Source organism: Bombus affinis, chromosome 17 (genome assembly GCF_024516045.1).
Source record: "Bombus affinis isolate iyBomAffi1 chromosome 17, iyBomAffi1.2, whole genome shotgun sequence".
In the NCBI taxonomy this organism is placed as follows: domain Eukaryota; kingdom Metazoa; phylum Arthropoda; class Insecta; order Hymenoptera; family Apidae; genus Bombus; species Bombus affinis.
In genome coordinates, this window is record NC_066360.1 from 1,197,238 (window position 1) to 1,217,852 (window position 20,615).

Consider the following 20,615-nt stretch of genomic DNA (forward strand, 5'->3'; position numbering starts at 1 on the left):
GATAGCTTCCTTGATAACCATTTATAATAAGGGACACTCGACCGATTTTAACGAGCTTGAAAGATGTTGTCGGGGTCAGCGAATAATTTTTCTCTATACGCACAATGATACACAGATTTGCAGTTAAATCAAATTCCAAAAAGCGCCATGAATTTTCAGAATTTACGACTTCTTCATCCGGAGGAAATGTGACAAGTTACGCAAACATACAGTGGCTCGCATTAATATTCGGATACTCTTTATAGCGGAATAAATTTCTGAAAATGAAAGCAAGCTACTTGAGTTTCTTTGAGAAGTAAGACAAATTAATTTACTTGATGACGCGTAAAAACACGCGTGGACAAATTGATTGGGTCGCACTTTATAATTTTTTATCTGACTCTGTAATGAAAGTTGGAACAATGCGCTCTGTAGGTTTATGTCAGTTACATGTATGCGTGCTAAAAATTTAATCGAGATTGTTTTGACGCGGAAGGAAAAGACAGGCATCGAAAGATGCAAGAATCTCTTAGATTTATTACAGTTTTAGAAGAGTCGTGAAAAGCTACAATTTTTATCGTTTTCAATAATTCGTAGCTCCGTTAGCGCTGTTAACCGTTAACGAAAAGTTGTTCCGTTCTAAAGGAAGTGCGAATATTAACGTGCGAGCAGCTGCTTATTGAAAGGAAACGATTAAGGTCACCGCGAATTCATAACTCTCGTTCGTAATTGAAAAATCGTTTATCAGCTATTGTATCGCGCAGTTTGGATTTAACGTGTTCGAAAACCGCCTATATATAGAGATTCGTGTAGAGTCGCGCAGTTACTCCGCAATTGCAAGTTTCAGTTGATACAAATATGAGTATACGCGGAATATCCGCTTCTCTCAGTAATCGGTAGGTATAAATTTCGTCATTAATATCATTGGTTTTAATTCTGTCATTATTCAAATAAATTCGAACAGATGCACAAAATTTATTCTTGCTCAATAGTCGAGTCATTGTGAAATCTGTACTTTCTTTATTTATAAAACTCCTATTTTCGAAAATATCGTTTTGTTTTTATTAACTTGATTATATTATTTCCTAATTTTATAGATACATTTTAATAGGATAAGAACTGTTGTAATTATCGATTCGAATATAGTTAATGCCAAAGAAAACAAAGAATCACTTCCAACAGATAAATCAACTTTCACGAAGCGCCATGAAGAACCGGTTGATAAGTGCAACATTTGTCTGCAGTATTCTCTTTGCGATCCTTCTCGCCCACCTGCCGGTTACTTTATCGAGTTCCGAATCGATCGAGGATCATCTGCCGATAATAGGCGCAGGGATCAAAATATTGCTAAAAGACGTTGATCGCCAGTTGAAATGTCCCTTGTTTCACATTGCTGTAAACAATAAATGCGTTCTGATGGGTTAACGTTCAGAGCCTTGCAATTTATATCATAAACACGTACATTTACGTACGTTTCTGTTTCTTCCGTTTTCGCTCTTCGACTTTCGGTTTGAATCTTGATCGACATCAATGCCGAAATATTCAATGACCGTTGATTACTACCTCACTGAATCTGTGTATTCAGGACTTTGTTTACTGTCAACTTGAATTACAAAGAATGTATTCTAATAAATGAGATAATGAAAACGTTGAATTTATTATAATTTTGTTGCAAAATCTACTTAAATTTAGATGCGAGTGTTTAGAAGAAGAGAAATGTTTACAACTATGCACTTACCTACTAAAATTCAATCTCCTTGTTGATTTAGAGATGATTTGACTTTAAAACGAAAGAAAGACACGTGTCTCGTTACCAGCGAAGAGTCGTAGAACATAGAATATATTAAAAGCAACAAATACTTTATAATACTAATTATGCTATTAATACCAATAACTAGAGCTCATGCATAATTCTAACGAATTATTGTTGAAAATTCTCGAGATACATTATGTTAGGACATATGTACGATACACATACACGATACATCAAAAACGATTGTGATACTTGAAAATGAGAATTTAGTTCTTTTTACTATTCGGGTACCAGCGAGCTTGGTTAAGGCCGTCTTGTGCATTCCAACCACCAACCGATACCTATGGAACTTTCTCTAATTATTTTTTGAAGGTTAACCAAACTATCGTGCATGCTTATAGTTGAATAAAGAAAAATCAGAATGCGAAGCAGTCTTGGCAATTGAAGGACCAAAGGTCGGTTTTCCAGTGCCCGCAATACGATAAGCGCGTTGATGGTTTTAGCAAGGAGCGTGGTGATTTTTCTAGCGTTGATCATGTTTTCGTGCGTATTTTCCTTTTCTACGGTTTGGTTGGAATCCGTAGATTAAATCCAGTTAGCGCCAGTTGTTGAGTGCGAATGGGAGGTGGGAATGATGCGTGAAATGACATGCGCGATCCTTGTACGATAACGATGTATGTTTATTATTACAAGCTTATCTCTAAAGCCTGGGTGAACTATCCTCCACTCAGCAAAGTTATTACTAATATCAACAAAGATTATTTGTGTGGTTAACAATGTCCCTTTACTATTCTAAAGTGGAAATAACAAATGTACAGCGCCCTTCGAATTTGACCTACGAAACACATTTTTTCATCCTTGACTAAATTCGCTCCCACCGACGGTATTCGATATATTGCGAGAGGCTCACTAAAGATATCGAACGCTAAAAAATAATAAAAATAGACTTTACATCGAAAGGGCTACTTTTAGAACTATGTTGATGTTTATTTCTCCCACTCGGTACTACAAGCCCTTTAAGTATCGGACACCTTTTTACACAACCTGTATACGTCAGTTAGTTATCACACTTGAAAAGATTACGGAGAGAACGTAATGTTCGGAATCGCAAGCTTTGAAATAAAAAAATAAAATATGATCGCGGCAATAATACGCTAAAGCGCTGTTAATCAAGCCATGTTACGTGTACCCTAAATTGTACGTATACGGTAGAACCTCGATTAGCAGAGAAACAGGGAAGCTGAGCGAAATGCGAATTTTTACAAAGACCAAACTGCATTCGTTTATTCGCATCTTGTCCGCGTTTACCCAGCCACAATTTTCATTTGTCTACCCTTCAAGAAATATTATCGCCAAATGTTCAACAATGTGATAATTTCAGTGTAGCGTATCACACTATATATTTAGATACAAGAAAGCCGAGCAACGTCACGTTGATCAAGCTAAAGGAATATAAACGGAATAATACGGAAAAACTTGAAAATTCTTGCAAACAATCGTTGCAGCATTTGATTCGGTAAACACACGATAAAAAATAATAATATTCGTTCTTTTATAACAAACATAAAAACAGGGGCATGTAACGTAAAGTGCATAACACATACTGCTCGATATATGTGCTGCCTTATTATTATTATCTCATAAATACGCCATCTAATTGTATTTTCAATACGATTTTTATATTTCTATAAATGTTATTGTCGTTGAATGTACTTTAACCGCCTAGGGATTTTTAATTACACGCAATTTTCGACTAACATCGTCGTGTATCGTTCACATTCCTGCTCTATTACGACAATAAGCTATAAACCGTCCAGGCGTATAACCTATAGTACCGCTTAAAAGGTATATTTCACTTTGACTCTGAAATTTGTCGAGTGTATCGTTTAATTATATTCCATCCGGGTATTCGATACAACACTCACACCATGAGCTTCGATAAACCGTTTAGTTTTTACTGCCGCCTCCTTCGAAATTAAAACCAAAGAGGAAGCAATGCCGGATATGCTGCTTTATAGGTCCATCATTTTAAATTGGAACAATCAAACAATTTGCACTGAAAAATTGCGAATGTTAGAACGGTTCATTGTTACAGAATGGCTGAGCTGTGAGAAACAAGAACAATTTCCGCAGAATATAAATGAGAGAAAATATAAATTGATATAAGATGCAGTGAAGCAAATCAGTCATTCGTTTTATCATTTCCTAACGTTCGTAGTAGAGATTTTATTCGAAATTAAAAGCCGAAGTAGACTCGCGATTATATTGATTTTGAATTAGACACGGTCCTTGTAATTTTCGTCAGAAAATGAGCTTTTCTTAAGGATGGAATATTCGACACTGACGTTGCAACGAACAATTAACGACCTGGTATGTTTCGTTCTAGATAAGCGACCCGCATATTACGATTACAGATGGCTGTATTAGCATGTACATTGTCAGAATAATCAGCAGTCTCAATTTAAACAAGACAGATTTTTCTATGTAAACAGAACAGAAAACGACAATACCAATGATTCATTTTCATTACTATGTTTTATATTGTAATACTTGAATGTTACTATATCAGGTGGATATTCAAACTGGTAAACACTACACATGCAAAGATATTCTTGAAAAAAGCACGATATTATCTGTTGCTTTGAGAAATTATGGAATCAACGTGGAAGACAGAATCTCCGTTGCAGCCGAAAACCATCCACATTACATGGTATCGATATGTAGCACGTTATTTATCGGAGCTACGTTTGCACCATTGAATCCAGCATATACAGAAAGTAAGATACTTTCCAAGCAAGTTTTACGAATCATTTTATAATAACAAAGAAATTAATTTAATTAAAAGTATGTGCGCGTTTAATATCATAAAAGTTTAACGATGGTAGAGAACGAAGAAATTGAGTAGTGAGAAAAAATTGCTCTTCCTTTTTGGAAAGTTGCATGTTTCTGATAACTCCACTGATTATGCCGTATATAAGTTAATGAAATCGAGCCTCGACTTTATTATTTACCTCGAGTTTATTATAGAATTTTACAACTACTAGAAACATAGATCATAAATTAGATACTTTAATTAAAGACTAAATTTATTTACGTTACATTTGTAGAATTAACAATAAAATTCTAGAAACATTACTTACTCTAATACTAATTTTTATAATGTAGTGTAAACAATAATCGTCAATATTAAATTGTTAAATATTGTGTATATAGGCGCGGAAATTAATAATTACTTATATTCTCAATATTCGTTACTCCGTCATCTTTTAGAAATATAAACAATACTAATTTTTAATCGTATACAATTAAATTATATTTAACTACTCCGAATATCTTCCGAGAGTAAACACTCTAGGAAAAATATGTTATTTCAAAAAAAGTTGTTTCAGCCTCTCCTTGCGGAGACGGATATCGGAAAAAGCTTTTGTAAGGCTTTTCGAATATTTCGAGATCTTTTGTAAAACTATCGCTTCGTTACTCGGAGTAGTTAAGTTACGCGATGCAGCATATGCGTTATTTAATCATATCTAATGCAATTTTTAACGTAGGAGAATTTAGGCACATGCTGGAAATTTATCAGCCACGGGTGTTGTTTGTATCGCGATGCACTGAAAATATTTTGGCGAAAATTGCATCTACTGTAAGCTGGAATATGAAATTAATCGAATTTGATGATAAGCCACTTGATGGAAATATAATAACCTTAGACAAGGTTTTGGAAAAATATCAAAGTATCACGAATCCCTGTACGTTTTCACCAGTGCAGATAGATAATAACAGGAAAAGAATGGCAGCTATTTTATGTTCTAGCGGTACAACAGGCTTACCAAAAGGAGTATCGTTGTCTCATCGAAATTTGTTACTTTTCTTACAAACTGTAAGGTAAAGATATTAATAATTAATATGCACAATGTATCCGGTTGATCTCGAACCGCACATATATTTCGTGATTTATTTTTTATTTATGCTAAATTTAAATATATATTATTCGTTTTATATGATTAACAAACCATTCTTTATTCGAATCAACCACATAATATTTTTTCTATTGTTGTGCTTCTTAACTTTTATCGTTCTATTTGAAATTATAAATATTCGATTCAATTGCATTTTGTTCTTAGTCTCCCAGAGTCAATGGATATTCGACGTGGAGATCGAATACTAATTTTCTTGCCATTATTTCACGGTTATGCGTTCGGAATGATGAACGTGGCAATAAGTCGCGGTGCAGCTGTGTATCTAATACGAAATTTCAAGTTAGAAACGTTACTCAGTTCCGTAGAAAAATACAGAATTACGCATATACCATTGGTCCCTCCAGTTTTAGTAGGTCTTGCGAAACATCCAATGGTACCAAATTGCGATTTCAGCAGCGTGAGAGAGATGATTTCTGGTGCGGCACCGCTTCCGCTCGATGTAAGTTTTTCGTCCAAACTTATTAAAATTGAGAAGGTTATTCGCAACATGCAAAAGCCTGTGCGCTCGATATTAAAATACAAAAGTAAATTCCTCTTTGTACATCTTCCTTCTCTCGATGTGCAGAATTAACCAAAAACATTAACGATACAGATCGACGTTCCTATTTATAATTGGCGAAACAATCGACGTGTTACCTCATCGCCGATTTCAACGACTTTTAGATACGTTGTAGAAATTAAACATTTTTCCTCTACATATAACTGCCGGTCTCGCCTTGTTCCCCAGATATTCGCGAAAATCTACCGACCCATTGAATTCCGTCTATGTCAGTTGTGCGTAAGTGGCAGAATATTCGTCAGTTTTGGTTACCAGTCGATCTACAGCGCGACGATCGAATTTAAACGACGCCAAACCCAGATCAAATTCTTATCTGCATATAAATTATGTATTTAAAAAATCTAAGAATTGGGGTTGGTTACAGCAATCAACCTAGACACATAGGTCGCTACAGACGCACAATTTTAGGCAGAATTCGCTATATATGTATGTCTTGGCAACAGACTTTTGCTAATATCTCAAAAACTAAAAACGAGCGGTGGTTACACGTGTAGGAAAAAGTGGCTTGAAACGTTAATTTGCACAGCATATCCAAAAATCATGAAAGTGAGGTGGATGAGATATCGGTTACTAACAAAATTTGAAAGGATATTGGATTCCTCGCGACAATATATTAATTTAATCTAACGTGATAGTTAACGACAAATGTGTCAACAAGTTTCAATAAAAGCACCCTTCATAGAGGAAAATATATTCGATACGTATCTCTTTCAGGTAGCAGACGAAGTGAAGCGACGTACAAAACTGAAAGTTATTCGAAATGGTTATGGTATGACGGAATTATCAATAGTATCAAACATGAGCGATAGGACGAGCAATAATAACTCCATAGGTCCAATATTGCCTGGCTTTAAGTGCAAAGTGGTAAATGTAGAAACGGGCGATACGCTGGTTGCAAGACAAATTGGCGAAGTTTGTCTCACAGGTGATCAATTAATGTTGGGATATTTTAAAAACCCTAAAACCACTGCAGAAACAATCGATAAGGAGAATTGGCTACACACTGGCGATCTAGGATATTTTGACGAAAAAGGATCGCTATACATTACAGGACGTATAAAAGAAATTATTAAATATAAAGGTTTTCAAGTTTCACCATCCGAGATCGAAGCAGTAATATTGTCGCATCCAAGCGTTGAGGATGTAGCGGTCGTGGGAAAACCGGATAAACTCAGCGGAGAGATACCAATGGCTCTGGTAGTCAGACAACCTGATAAAACTATATCGGCGAAAGAAATCGTGGATTTCGCTAATGGTAAGATTGTTTTTCTTGTTATTGCTTATGTACAGAGTCGTCGTTATCATTAAGCGCACAAAGGACATCCCGTAAACAACAACCGTCAATTTTACCGGTTTTACGGTTCTACGTGCAATTTAAGACAACCGCTTCTCGTTAAAATTTCTTTTAACGAGACAAATAGTTTTGTCAATAGAATCTCGATAGCATTTTCAAAATCTTGTATTACGACCCATACGTAATGATATTACTTAAAAAATATAACGATCAAAAGTCGGTCCACTGATTAACCGGAAACAATTATTCTGGATGTAATAATTTTTGTATAATGAAATTTTCAAGTTTCATAAGGTATTCTCATATTTACGTTAAAGTTTTATCGCCATGCTTATATATGTAACGATTAAATGAATTAACTAATAAATAATAAAATGAAATAAGTTGATAAATAACAATTTGAATTAGACACTTAAGCTAATTCTATGCGAAAAAGTAAGATAAAGTTTGCAATTCAGTGTACATATGTTTTATAAATACCTGACAAACTGCTGAAACTGTGAAATTAATTACGTATATATTAATTGTAGCTTCTTTCATTTACCGATTAATTATGTATTTAAATTAATTTTTTTTTGTTATGAACCTTACAGAAAATCTGTCACCACAAAAATGGCTGAGAGGCGGTGTAAAATTTGTCAAACATATACCCAAAACACCATCGGGGAAAATTATACGAAGAGAATTGGTTAATGTAACAGCTAAATTATGAATCAATTTTTCTAATTACTCGAAATGTACGTTCTAAATACACAACTTCTGTGTACACACACACATTCAACTATCTATAAATATACTTTGTAAAAGTGTTTTATTTATATTTTTATTTGCCTATTGGAATATATAAAATATACCTGTCCAATATAATCCGTGAATAAATTGTAGACCATATTTTGCTTACCAATCCGGATACATCAGACATACGTGTGCACTTTAGTAATGTCGTTGCAAGCATACGTTTGTGACGGGAGTAGCGTTCGAGCAGCGTGAGAGGATGGCAGGGATTATTGTTTACGAGAACGAACCTGATACGAAGTCAGATAACCTCTAGGATAGATACTCATGCGGGTGAACCTGGCGTTAGGTCAGGAAGCCGCAGAAGGTTGAAACTTCATGAACGGACCCGAAGCGAAGTCAGCAAGCTGTCAGGAGTTTGAAGCAGAAAGAAACGAAGCTGACGCGAAATCAGAGAGCCGCAGGAGAGGTTTGGTTTTCATGGATGAACCCGATACAAAATCGAGCAGCCACTTGGTTGCGAAGATTTCTTTTGGATGCTGAGACGCGGAACGAGCATAATAGGCCCGAATGTTAGCGTTTAAATAATTCAACTCGAATTTATAGAAAGCAATATATTGCAATGAAAAGGTTGTTAGAGATGTGTTTGTCGCGAATAAACGGGTGTAGCAATTGTAGTTTGATCGCTCGATTTTGACGCTCTGTCAATGGGCCGGGGCTAAGACCAGCGTGGAAGCAATGCCGAACAGAATTGAAGCCGACCGCGGATTATCCCGTAAACTTAATTATTGACTAAGAGGGAAACTTCAACCCGATCTCACTATACCGTTTCTTAACAAACACGACCAAGTTACACAGTCACTTCTCGTGACGTTGTGTCCGAGGATCACGATTCCTCGGTTACACCATGAAGGTCCGAAAATTTTATGACGGCCTAGATCAGGAGTTTATTTTTTACCACATGCGTTTCCATATAGAAGAAAGTGAATTCCTTGAAAATTTCTGGCTCGGTCGACTCAATCTCAGCTGCGTCTCCTACATCGCTTTTGGTAAGGGGTATTTAAACTAAGAGACTCTTCTGTTTCCTCAATGTTTTCTGGAGAAGTTTCAAGAATGGATATTTCCTATCTGTAACACGCTATTCGCCACTTATATCCCAATTTGGGTATTAAAGTGTTGCTTTCAAATTACAGAATTACAAACCGAAATAAAGTGAAACAGTAATATTATTGTACAGAAAAGGATAGAACATGACATGCTTTTTCATTTTGTCACTAAGCAACGAATGAAATTACTTTACTAATTCCTACTGCTAAATCAGAGACTGTTTAACCGATGAAATTATTCCAATAGCATGTATATACGTGATATTTTGTAACGTAACTCTTGATTATTCAGACTCCTGTAGCTCATTCGTGTATCATTTGACGAATCTTTGCGCTTAAAAGTAAAGTAAAAAAATAATCTGCTTCAATGATATTTCACGCGAGTTCAACTTCACAAAAGTACTTTTAGTTTCTTTGCACTATGCTTTCAACGAACAGTAACAGAACAAAGTCTTTCGATTCTTTGATGAATGAAAGGGATTGAGAACTAAAAAGAAGAAGAGGATTAACGCGATGTGAAGGCTATCATCGATAAGTAGACCGATAATTGGCCGTTCTCTTAGCGGAGCAGTCAGAACGATCGCGTTATCTTCGTTAACGAGAAAGTGCGATAGGAATTTCTAGCAGTTTTACCGGATCAACGGAATTAGTGGTATCCGGTATTGGAAAAATTTAAATTTCACGCCACCGACTCTACGGCGAGACCACCTATCTACATGGCTATGTGTGTACGTCTACACAGGGTGTTCCATAAATTTTCGTTGACCTATTTAAATATCTCAACAATTTTTAGGAGTTCTCTCGCTAAACGTATGAATTTCAATGTCGTCGTTCCATTTTATCATCGACCCTATTTACCTTTGTAATAGACGCATATTTATTTTTGTATTATCACGTATTCCATTCTATAATACTACTATCCTAATTTATTTATTTGTAATTGAGATGGATACTATGTCGTGTCGACAAATTTCGAAACTTTATTATTAATAGGAAAACAAACATACATCTAGCCGTTTAAATTTCCAATGTTAAATATATACATAGTACGAAACACGATGCAGGTTTTAATTACTAATTGTATGTAAGAGTATGGAAGCACGAATGAATACGAAACATTCCAGAAACAGAGAGTGGAATTGTTTTTTAAGAAATATACAACTATGCTTCCAATAACAAAAACGTATAATCTATATTTGTATTTTATTCATTATATTATTATGTTTATATTTTACATTTACCGTTATCGTATAATATTTACAATTTTTCCCTATAAATATCAAGACAACCGACTAGTTCTTTTCTTTTAGCTCCACAATTGAGATTCGTTCGATGAAATTTTATACACTTACCTCTGATAAAAAGAAAAACGGACAAGAGAAGTTAACCGTGCCAAAACTTTAAATTTAGTGTAAAATTTACAAGTTAGTATAGAAGTATGGATAAGGACTATTTAATTCAATTACCATATTATTAATACTAAACCTAAACCAAGCCTAAAAATAACTATATAGACGTAAATTAAGTAGAAGGTACGTAGTAACAAGTAAAAAGAGAAATTTCATTTAACGTTTATTAATAAAATAGTCAAATAACAAAGAAAAAAAGAATTCATCATTATGTTTGGTTCAGTGTTAGATTTATTTCTAGTTTAATCTCTATTAATCTCTAATAATCTCATGCAGTTTATGCTAGATTAACGTTAGGTTTTGGTGGTTTTAAGATGGAATTAAAATTACTTGCAATTATTTGCGACACTTTTTTTGCGACAGTTTGCTTACTTAAGTAGCCCTTTTCAATATATTGAAAATATATGGAAAAAATAGGAGGGTTATTGCTCCACATTGAAATATGTATATTGTATATCCTAAAATCTTATTAGAAGCTTGTCCAACAAACATATCAAATTCAGTATCAACTGATTCGAAATACACCTTGTACGTAAAACAGTCTGCATGTATATATCTATCACCAGTATGTACATTGTACATGTACGTGTCTATGGCTGGTGTTCCTGTTAATTTCATTGCAACGATCACCCTGACAAATCTAATTGACGTGCATCAATTATTTGCTGGACGAAGGCCGCTTAACTCCCTTTCCATTTGCCAGCTAGCATGGTTTCCGGATAATTCCATTTTTCACGATACCTTCTACCGATAGAATTTCACTATCATGGAGTTATGTCGGTCATGCTTTCTAATTCCCAAGTGAACTGATAGTTCGCACGAGGCCACCAGTAAAAACTACGCTTATCGATATTAATATCTACAAATACAAATTTCTACAACGAACATATCCAATAATTACACATTTTGTAGTTTTTATTATTTTCTAGTATAATAACTCTCTTTAAAATTCAAATTTTATAATAAAACTTGTAGCGTTTGTCAGGAAGTATATTTAGAAGAGTAGAAAATTTGTAAAATATATACTATTCATGATCATTATCGTTAAAAATCTTTATTTTTATATAAAAATGCCTAGAAATAGTTTCTTCGATTACTTCATAAAAAATATCATGCAAAGTTATTACGATAAAGTAAGGACAATCTTCTGTCATTAATTTTTATAAATTCTTACTGTTTTAATAATTTTAATTAAACTGTTTTAATATATTCAAAGCATGTACTAGCTTTACGAGAACAAAAATCGGACAAGTTACCATACTTTAAGAGTCATGAAAGAAATATAGAGCAAGAATTAATTGATCCTCCAGTTCCAATTACATTTATGGTATCATATAAAAAATGTTTCGAAAAAATATGTCCTCTTTAATTATACTGACACGATGTACGTGTTTTTTAACAGTAATTTTACGTCAATTTATTGTCGAATTACGTATTCAAATTAATAATGTTACATCTAATTTGAAGCCAAATTTTATATTCGAAATATAAAAAACTTGCAGCTAGAATCTATTTATATTAAAATTTCATTAGATCCATTTATTTAACTGACAACATTTGTCTGACATTTTTTCTTTTTTTCAATCTTAGATATCGTATTACCTAAGAACATCTTTTCGAATAATAGAGCCATGAATTTACAGTAAATTGTAAACATCTTTAGTAAAGCTTCGTGAGAGAATTAAGAAAGTATTGACAAACTTTTCTCCATCTTCTCTCTGTACTAACTCCTCCTAGATTAAAAAAGTAATTAATGAGAAAATTACATTTAATGTGCAACCAATGAACTATGATAAAAGTTCTCATACCTTGGAAGATTTTTCTTTCTACAAAGGGACCATATATTTTTCATCGTTACTAATTAACTTTCCTTTACAACTAATAGGTAGGCGGAAGTTCCCATTTAAAGCCGCCGTATAAGTCGTACGAGCCACTTAAATCGTTGTCGAACTCTCACCATGGTACGAGTCAAATAAAAGATTCGATATTTCTGTCGACATGATTTCACGTAGAAAGACTAAAAACCAGTATCGGCCATGCAACGTTAATTTAACGCATGCTATCGTAGTTTGTATAAAATACGTGATAGTAAACGCTTTAATAGAAAATGAAACGTATGTTTAAATCAGAATGTTAGTACGGTAAAGCCCCGTTAATATCGAACCTTTCAAGTCCGTGAAATCGATATTAACGAATTCGTGACAAGTTCTAATTGAATTTTCCCGAATTCAACTCGAATTGGTAAAATAAGTAACGAGTACGAATGAGCACGAAACTAAAGCCATTGCTGGGAGCCGATGAATGATTGGTTGACAAGAAATTAAATTACATCCCGTTTACCTTTTTCTAATAAGGAGAAATGCGACACAGCGCTGAAATCTTTTTGATTAATGGATGGATTCGACCGCAGACTCCATCGGTCTACTTTATGTTAAATAATAACGGTCACAGCAGATCGGCCGAAGAATTTCATCTCGTTATTCCCAAGACTGATGAAGAGTATTTAAGTTGAAATTTACTCAACATAATCACTAATTTTTCCATTGGTAAACGAGCTCTTTCATTTCTCATAATAACAGTATCGTGTTGTAATAAAATTCACCCGTTTTTTTAAATATAAACATTCCAATTTCTGTTAGTTGCACGACTCATCGTTTTCGAATGTTTAGATGACTCAGCTCCGAGTGACGGTGGTGATAGCTTTGTTCCCTTGCTCTTTGTCATTCGTTCTGTCTATTTTATTGGTCTCGGCTGACTCGGAAAACGGCTGCTCTTCGTTTGCGCGTATATGTATCAGCTATTTCGATATATTTTAAATAAGATTGTTACACGTTTAAATTTTCCCACAGTCCACCAAATAATCGAACTCTTCTCGAGACGAGCTACCACGCTATAAAATCAAAAATATGTAATGCTACTGAAAAAAAAAAAAGAAGATGAACTAGTTACGGGAAAACAATTTTTGGAAACCTTTCTATTGCAATTTATAGCCAACTTTTGTTCAAAGCACTTTTTCGTTCGATCATCGGAAGTGTTTGAAAAATCGCGGTGAGTGTTACATGGGACACCCTGTATATGTATATTTGTACCTACATATCTCGTATATGTGTGCGTATGTATGCTCATGAAGTTCGTCTAGGTTCTACAATAGTCGTTCAATTGGCGAAACAAAACCCGAGATGTGCCGATCGCTCTCGAAACCGTTTACTCGAGACCACCGGAACCTATAGGTTTGGTTTCTACCAATTGGTCTTTGACTCGTGTGCATAGCGTTACGGCTATTATTATAGCAACAAGGCACACGATCAACAGACATCTCCCTGAGAAGGGAGCAATAAATGCCAAGAGATCAACGTCTGAAGATTTTTCTGGCAAATACGAAGTCAGGATAAACATCACCGAACAAATCCTTTTTTGAACCGTTCCTTACATTATCACAGGTGGAATTAAAAGTCAAGGATCATAATTACACGATATCTAATATTTATAACAATCACAATTATCTAACTTATGTTTCTGATCACACGTTTCTGTCTTATATTATAAAATAGTACGTATTTTCTATCTATCATTATTAAGAACTAAGACAAAAATGAAGCACTTTCGAAATTTTTTCCAATGAACAATGATTTAATCCAAGGCAAAAAAGTATCAACTGTAGCAATACTTGGAAAAAGAATTCAAGCACACCTTCTTCTTACGTATAATTCAATATCTGATTTCGGATATCGCTGACGCGGGTTTTACACGCGCAACGATTACACATTGCAGGCCTCTTATCAAAATCTTTTATTAAATTAGAGCGTGCTACGTATACTACGCACTACAGTATAATACGTCGTAGGAATGCATTAAACTTCTAGACTAAGCACTCCCGCGCTGCACACAGATTGCTAAGTTGTACATGGTGAATAGCAACAGATGAAATAGAATACCACCTAGTTTCCAGCTAATGCTACTTACAATTAGTCAAATTGTTCTTAATACAGCCGATTCAATTTCACACCTTAATTTTAATTTTTTTTTCCTAATTAAAATATCTATTATGACACAGTATTTGGTTAAACATTGAGAAGCATCGTTACTGGAGCAGAACTATCTACTTTATATACCTTCCGAGGCTGAAAACTACGAGAAACTGAAACACACCAACTGTGTTTTGTAATGCGAAGCATGCTACCCTGAATTTCAACTACGATGCGTCAATGTGCCTCTAGGATTACTAACGAATCCTACAATTATATATATTTTCTGTCTTCCTTAATTTGCAGATTTTTAGGATACGCACATACTTCGTCTACATAAATCGTATTTACCTACAAACAAGAATTGAAATGGGCTAATTAAAAATACACAATTAACGTATTCCTAAACATCTCTTTCTCGCAAATGGTACTTTTATAAAGTTCCACGAGAAAAAGTGTAAAGATGTCGAGCCTGGTGATCTTGGTCAGGGAAATTCTATTTCTTCTTCTTATGCGGGAATACGAAAGCTTGCATTAGTGACGCTTCTCAGCAAATAATTTGAGCAACTTTCACTGGCCGACGTTCCAACCTAGGCACGCAGAACAAAATTACACTCTATAAGACCATAATAAAACCTAATAAGACCTGTCTGGAATCCAACTATGGGGAACAGCAAGTAATTCCAACATTGAAATACTTCAACGTTTCCAAGCGACAACGCTAAGATCCCTAATAAATGCACCCTGGTATGTTACCGACGAAGCAATACATCGCGACCTCAAGATACCCACAGTCGAAGAAGAAATAACAAAATATAGTAATATATATATCAAACGTCGGACCAGATCCGCAGGCTAAGATCCGTTAGACCTAAGTACTAGATTCAACTAGATATTATTTATAAGTTATACTTATCTTTCGCGCGTGGGCACTATCGTTTAGAGATAGAATAAATCACTGTATCGATGCCCAAGGTCATCCCCTCATTACGTACGAAATACAGGAGACGAGAGACAATTTCAAGAAGGTTTTACGAATGAACTTCAACATATGTGAACAAAGTTGCTTCGAAATAGGCTATATATCTGGCTAAACGAAAACATATAGTTCAGTTTAAAAAGAAACAAAGATCACCTTCAGATCTCGAAACCATCTTTACTTGGACAAAATTTGTGCTTATCATAACACGTCTCCCCCGAACACGTTTTCTCGAGTAACGAATAGTTTGGGAAATAATTTCATAGGTGAAATAAACTAAGAAGATCGAAGCAATAATAATTTCAATATTTTTAACAATATAACGTTACTTCAAATTTATCAACTGCATCGGAAATATCGACACATTTATGTTTCAAAAATGTTTACACGCTTGTGCAGGAAAAATAGTATTTGTTGGAGAATCGGAGATTTCATACTGATCGCAAACCTCTCTATCGGGAGATGTATAGACAGAGAAATGTGTTTAGTTCTTTCACAGGCAGTTATCGACGAACGAAACAAAGAAAGTTTTACGATGAAGTTCCATCGTATAATAATCGAAATGGATAGGAAGGATCGATTCGTTCGACGAGTCTGTACGGTTTCGAAAGTTCGTGGGTCGTAGAGTGCGCGGGCCAGATGCCGTAGCTGAAACCGGAAGAGCACAAAACGGGCAGATGCGATGCAGTTGGCCGCAATGGCGATAGAATAGTGAGGCTCTGGCATAACGCGCATAATAACGCGCGCTCGAGGCCTTCGTAAAATGAGATACGACAGTAGGCAACGAGGCGTGGGAAGGAGACGGCAGGGAACCACGTGGAAGAGTGAAACAGAGTGAACGGGACAGACAGAAATAGATAGACGCCAGGGAACACAGAGGGGCAGTGCCTATCACTCGGAGAGATCCAATACAATGCGAACTATTGTACCCACGTTCGCCATCCACTCCAATTCCTAGGCTGGAGATATGCAGCTAGCTCGATCCTGCACTTGCTGCGCACGCTGCATACATCTATTGGAACGTTACACATACCTACCAGTGTGTCTATAGTACGACTTCCGCAAGGATACGAACGAGTTCAAAGTGGAACGAATGAAGAGATTATTTGACATTGTAGCCTGGCAAATGACATGTTTTATAATTCGAATTCATCGACTGCACAGAAATAGCTTCCTTAAAGCTAAAACTACCAATCTATAGTGCACTGGTAAGTAGATGATTATACCTATAACTAGTATGATGGTACGAAAAGGAACAGACACAGGCAAAACGAGTACATATCCAACTATATGAGTATAACTAGAGTCATATTATATATGTATATAGAATATCATCTTATTTGCATATGTGCCTTTTCGGCCAATACGCCAGCTTATCCTTATGATTGTGTTATGAGAGTGACACTGGCAGTAGGAGTAACCTCTTCTCGCTTAACCAGTTAACTGTATACACGTCAATCCAAAACTATATTTCGGTGCGTTTGACGCGTATACTCGTCGTGCGAGGTAAAAAATTACCATTTACTGTAAAAACGCAAAATTTTAGTAAAACGTAATATAAATAACATTTACTACTTCCAGTATTTTATAAAAAATAGTCTAATCATTTGATTATTATCTTTGATCTATCGGCTATACTTTGTATAATGTATATTGCTTTTTATAAATTAAGTTGATTATTTTTCCTCGTGTATCTCCCTATTTCTAAACTTTCCCGCGTATATCGGCTATTTTACGAATTGTTTCGTGTATTTTAATTTATTATTTCCTGGCAATTTTTGAGTTTTTAATAGCAATACCTTTTTCAACAGTGAACTGTTAACTTTTTATTAAAAAAATATAATCCTTCCTCGTTTTGCTTTACCTTTTTCGTAAAATTTATAATAAATTGCCCAGCGTCCGACGTGTATACTCGTCATTGCTTGATTTCAACTACGCAGCCCGTAAGGGATTTTTGAAGCCAAACTCCGCAGTTCACAGATTGAGGAATTCCTCCGGCAACCCTGGTTATAACCGAACTTTGGCAGAATGTAATAAAAATATCGTCGAATCGAGCAAAAATGTCTTCATAAACAAACGTCCAAACATCGTTAAAAAGCCACTTTCGGAGTTACGAGACGTTTAGTGCATAATACTGTATAAAGATACGAAGAATCGAAAATTGTTGCCAAGAGATAACAGAAACGCCGGGAATCTTTCAACGTGCGCGTACTTCTATGAGAAAATATGGCAAAGCGTGTGTTTAAATGAACGGAGGACATATTGCGCACATGCTGTAAAGATAGTGTCTTACTGACAAGAAACTGACCTCGTAACTCAGAAACTAATGGTTTTTAATCCATGTTTATCAAGACCTTTTTTACTTGTTTCGATGATTACTATACGTTCCCAAAGTTTCCCTCCAACTTTTATGCACATCCTGTACGCATTTAGTGGTTGTAAAATTAGTGGTTATACGTTGTATCGATAGAAAATAAAGAAACTATTTACCGTTTGCTGACATGCTAATTCGTGTCTTTGGCATAATTTGTAAAACTGCCGATATAAATATACGGAGCTACACGTGTTTGTTTATGTTATGCAATGTGTACGAAGTGTTTTACGTACATTTTTTCATTCGATAGACTACTATTCTTAAATTAAAGATAGATTAAAAGAAATTAATTATCTTTCTTACGCAATCTTTACATACGATATCAGACGAGGCTCCTATAAATACACGTTTCATCGATAACAGAACCAGAAAATTCCAGAACTTTCAGAACTTTAAAGTTTAATTTACAAGCAAACATTTACACGTTTATATTATGCGTTGTAACGATATCTTATGTATCCTGTTCCAAATAATTACATACCTATTGCATAATATTTAGATGCAGACTACTTATTTCAGCATTTCCAAAGAATCCACAAACCCAGTAAAATTAAAGCCAAGGAAGAGTGCGCAGGAAATGTTTAAAAGTTTATTTCTGTATAGTAACATTTGAGAATATTACTTGAGGATATATTTCATTTCCGTTATTTAATTAATAAAAAATAAAAAGGTAATTACCTTTTCGTTACTCCTTTTGCGATTTGGCTTCAAACAAAAAATGTCTATCTACTTTGTTCTAAATTGCTTATGCACGTACATATCTGTTTCAAAGGTACATAGAGCATGCATGCATATTATATGTTTGAATTCGATACTAAATTTTGATATTTTACGGGAATGTAAGTAGCGAAGGTAAATGAAATACATCCAGGGTGATCACGCTATTAGTTTCCAGCGTTCTTCTCGCAAACGACAAGTATCAGGAGAAAGTGAGGAAGAAAAAGGATGAATAACTCGAAGTAAACTACATATTCACGATAATATTTTTTTCGCGAGTGCAAATATATAATAATTAAGAAAGTAGTTTTCTGCATATGTTAAAATGCTATGACGTTATCGATATTTGGTATTTGATCAAATTTACACGTGATTATATCTATGAACGTACCATCCATTGAAAATTGAAAGGGATTTTGTATGATACATGTGTTTTGAAGACAAAAGTGACCATATAAATGATCACCCGATTGAAAAGGACCGACGAATATCGTCTATCTATCTATTTGCAAGTAATCGTTAATATTTCAGATTGGTGAATATGTTAAAAATAGCAGTTGAGATTATGATGGAGTACTATATATTTTGCAAACACAAGATGAAAGAATAAAGAAATCGGTAACCAAAAATCTAGAAGCATGTTTGCTGTCGTACGAGCGTTTGAATACATTTTACGAGAGTAAAAAAATGTAAAACGTTACTAAAATAAATTTAAGTTGAAGTTAGTTTAAGTGAGCATAGATTACTACAAGTTATCGTTTGAAGTTATCGTAAGAAAGGTAATTAGAAATCTTATCAATAATCAATAAAATTCTAGTACTAAAATAATTCCAAAGAAAATCCATATCATATCAAAATCCATATCAAAATCTATTTCATTTCCAAACAAAATCAAAGTTTAATCGATTCTCTATCTTCATTCGCTCTTACATTATCTGTTACATATTAAATGTAATAGATAACCAATTTCGTAAACATCGTGTTGGAAAGGATTATCAAATTCTGTTGGATGCTATTGCGGTTCGGACTAGTTGTTGTTTACTCGATTTATTTAAAATACAGGATTGTGAGACTTGTCTGTATAGATATTTACTTTAGACAGATATTACGTTGTCGCTGAATACTAATGCATTTTCATTCATGACGTGATTTCCTTCCGTGTCAGCACGTGACTAAACTGTATACTGTGCACGGTATCCTAAAATTTCTTGGATTAAGTGATGGTATATTCATAGAAATGATAGTGAATTTTCTGGTTAATAACATTCATAACATTTATATACAGCATTAATATGAGTACAATATTAAATAATCTGATATTAAACTTTTGTACTGAATTTCGTTATAATTTTTTAATATTAAGGTTTTGTGACCTGAACTTTATATTCATAATTATGTTACATACAGTAGCATTTTTTATATTATTTCGTGATTATTGATATCAGATATCATTAAAATAGAAAGGATAAGTTGCACTACAGAAAGTCACGCATACATACATAAATATCGGAACATTTTAGCCGATTTGTAACGGCGTAGTTGGTAAAATGTATACATTAGTGTACAACTAATCGTTAAAGGCAATACTTAATATTTATTAATAGAATGAACAAAAGATAAAATTGAATTGTAATTAATTTAATTACATTTATTGTGGAACAATATTGTAGCCCTGTTTATAATTTATTGACCAATATCAACGGATGCGATTCTAACGCGTTCTTTAATATTTTTCTATTTTCTCCGCAGAAAACGATTTAAAGGTGCA

General features: G+C 34.4%; 1 protein-coding gene across 4 annotated transcripts in view; it reads left to right on the top strand.

The window, feature by feature from the left end:
* The window catches only part of LOC126926076 (uncharacterized), a 77,694-nt gene extending 69,323 nt beyond the window's left edge, over nucleotides 1-8,371 (top strand). For all 4 annotated transcript variants that reach the window (XM_050742180.1, XM_050742183.1, XM_050742181.1 and 1 more), the window contains exons 3-7: nucleotides 4,302-4,509; nucleotides 5,281-5,614; nucleotides 5,854-6,148; nucleotides 6,983-7,523; nucleotides 8,156-8,371. In XM_050742180.1, coding sequence (XP_050598137.1) covers nucleotides 4,302-4,509; nucleotides 5,281-5,614; nucleotides 5,854-6,148; nucleotides 6,983-7,523; nucleotides 8,156-8,274 — 1,497 coding nt within the window. In that variant the 3' untranslated portion in view covers nucleotides 8,275-8,371. The remainder of the gene's footprint in view (nucleotides 1-4,301; nucleotides 4,510-5,280; nucleotides 5,615-5,853; nucleotides 6,149-6,982; nucleotides 7,524-8,155) is intronic.
* Nucleotides 8,372-20,615: the final 12,244 nt, after the last annotated feature.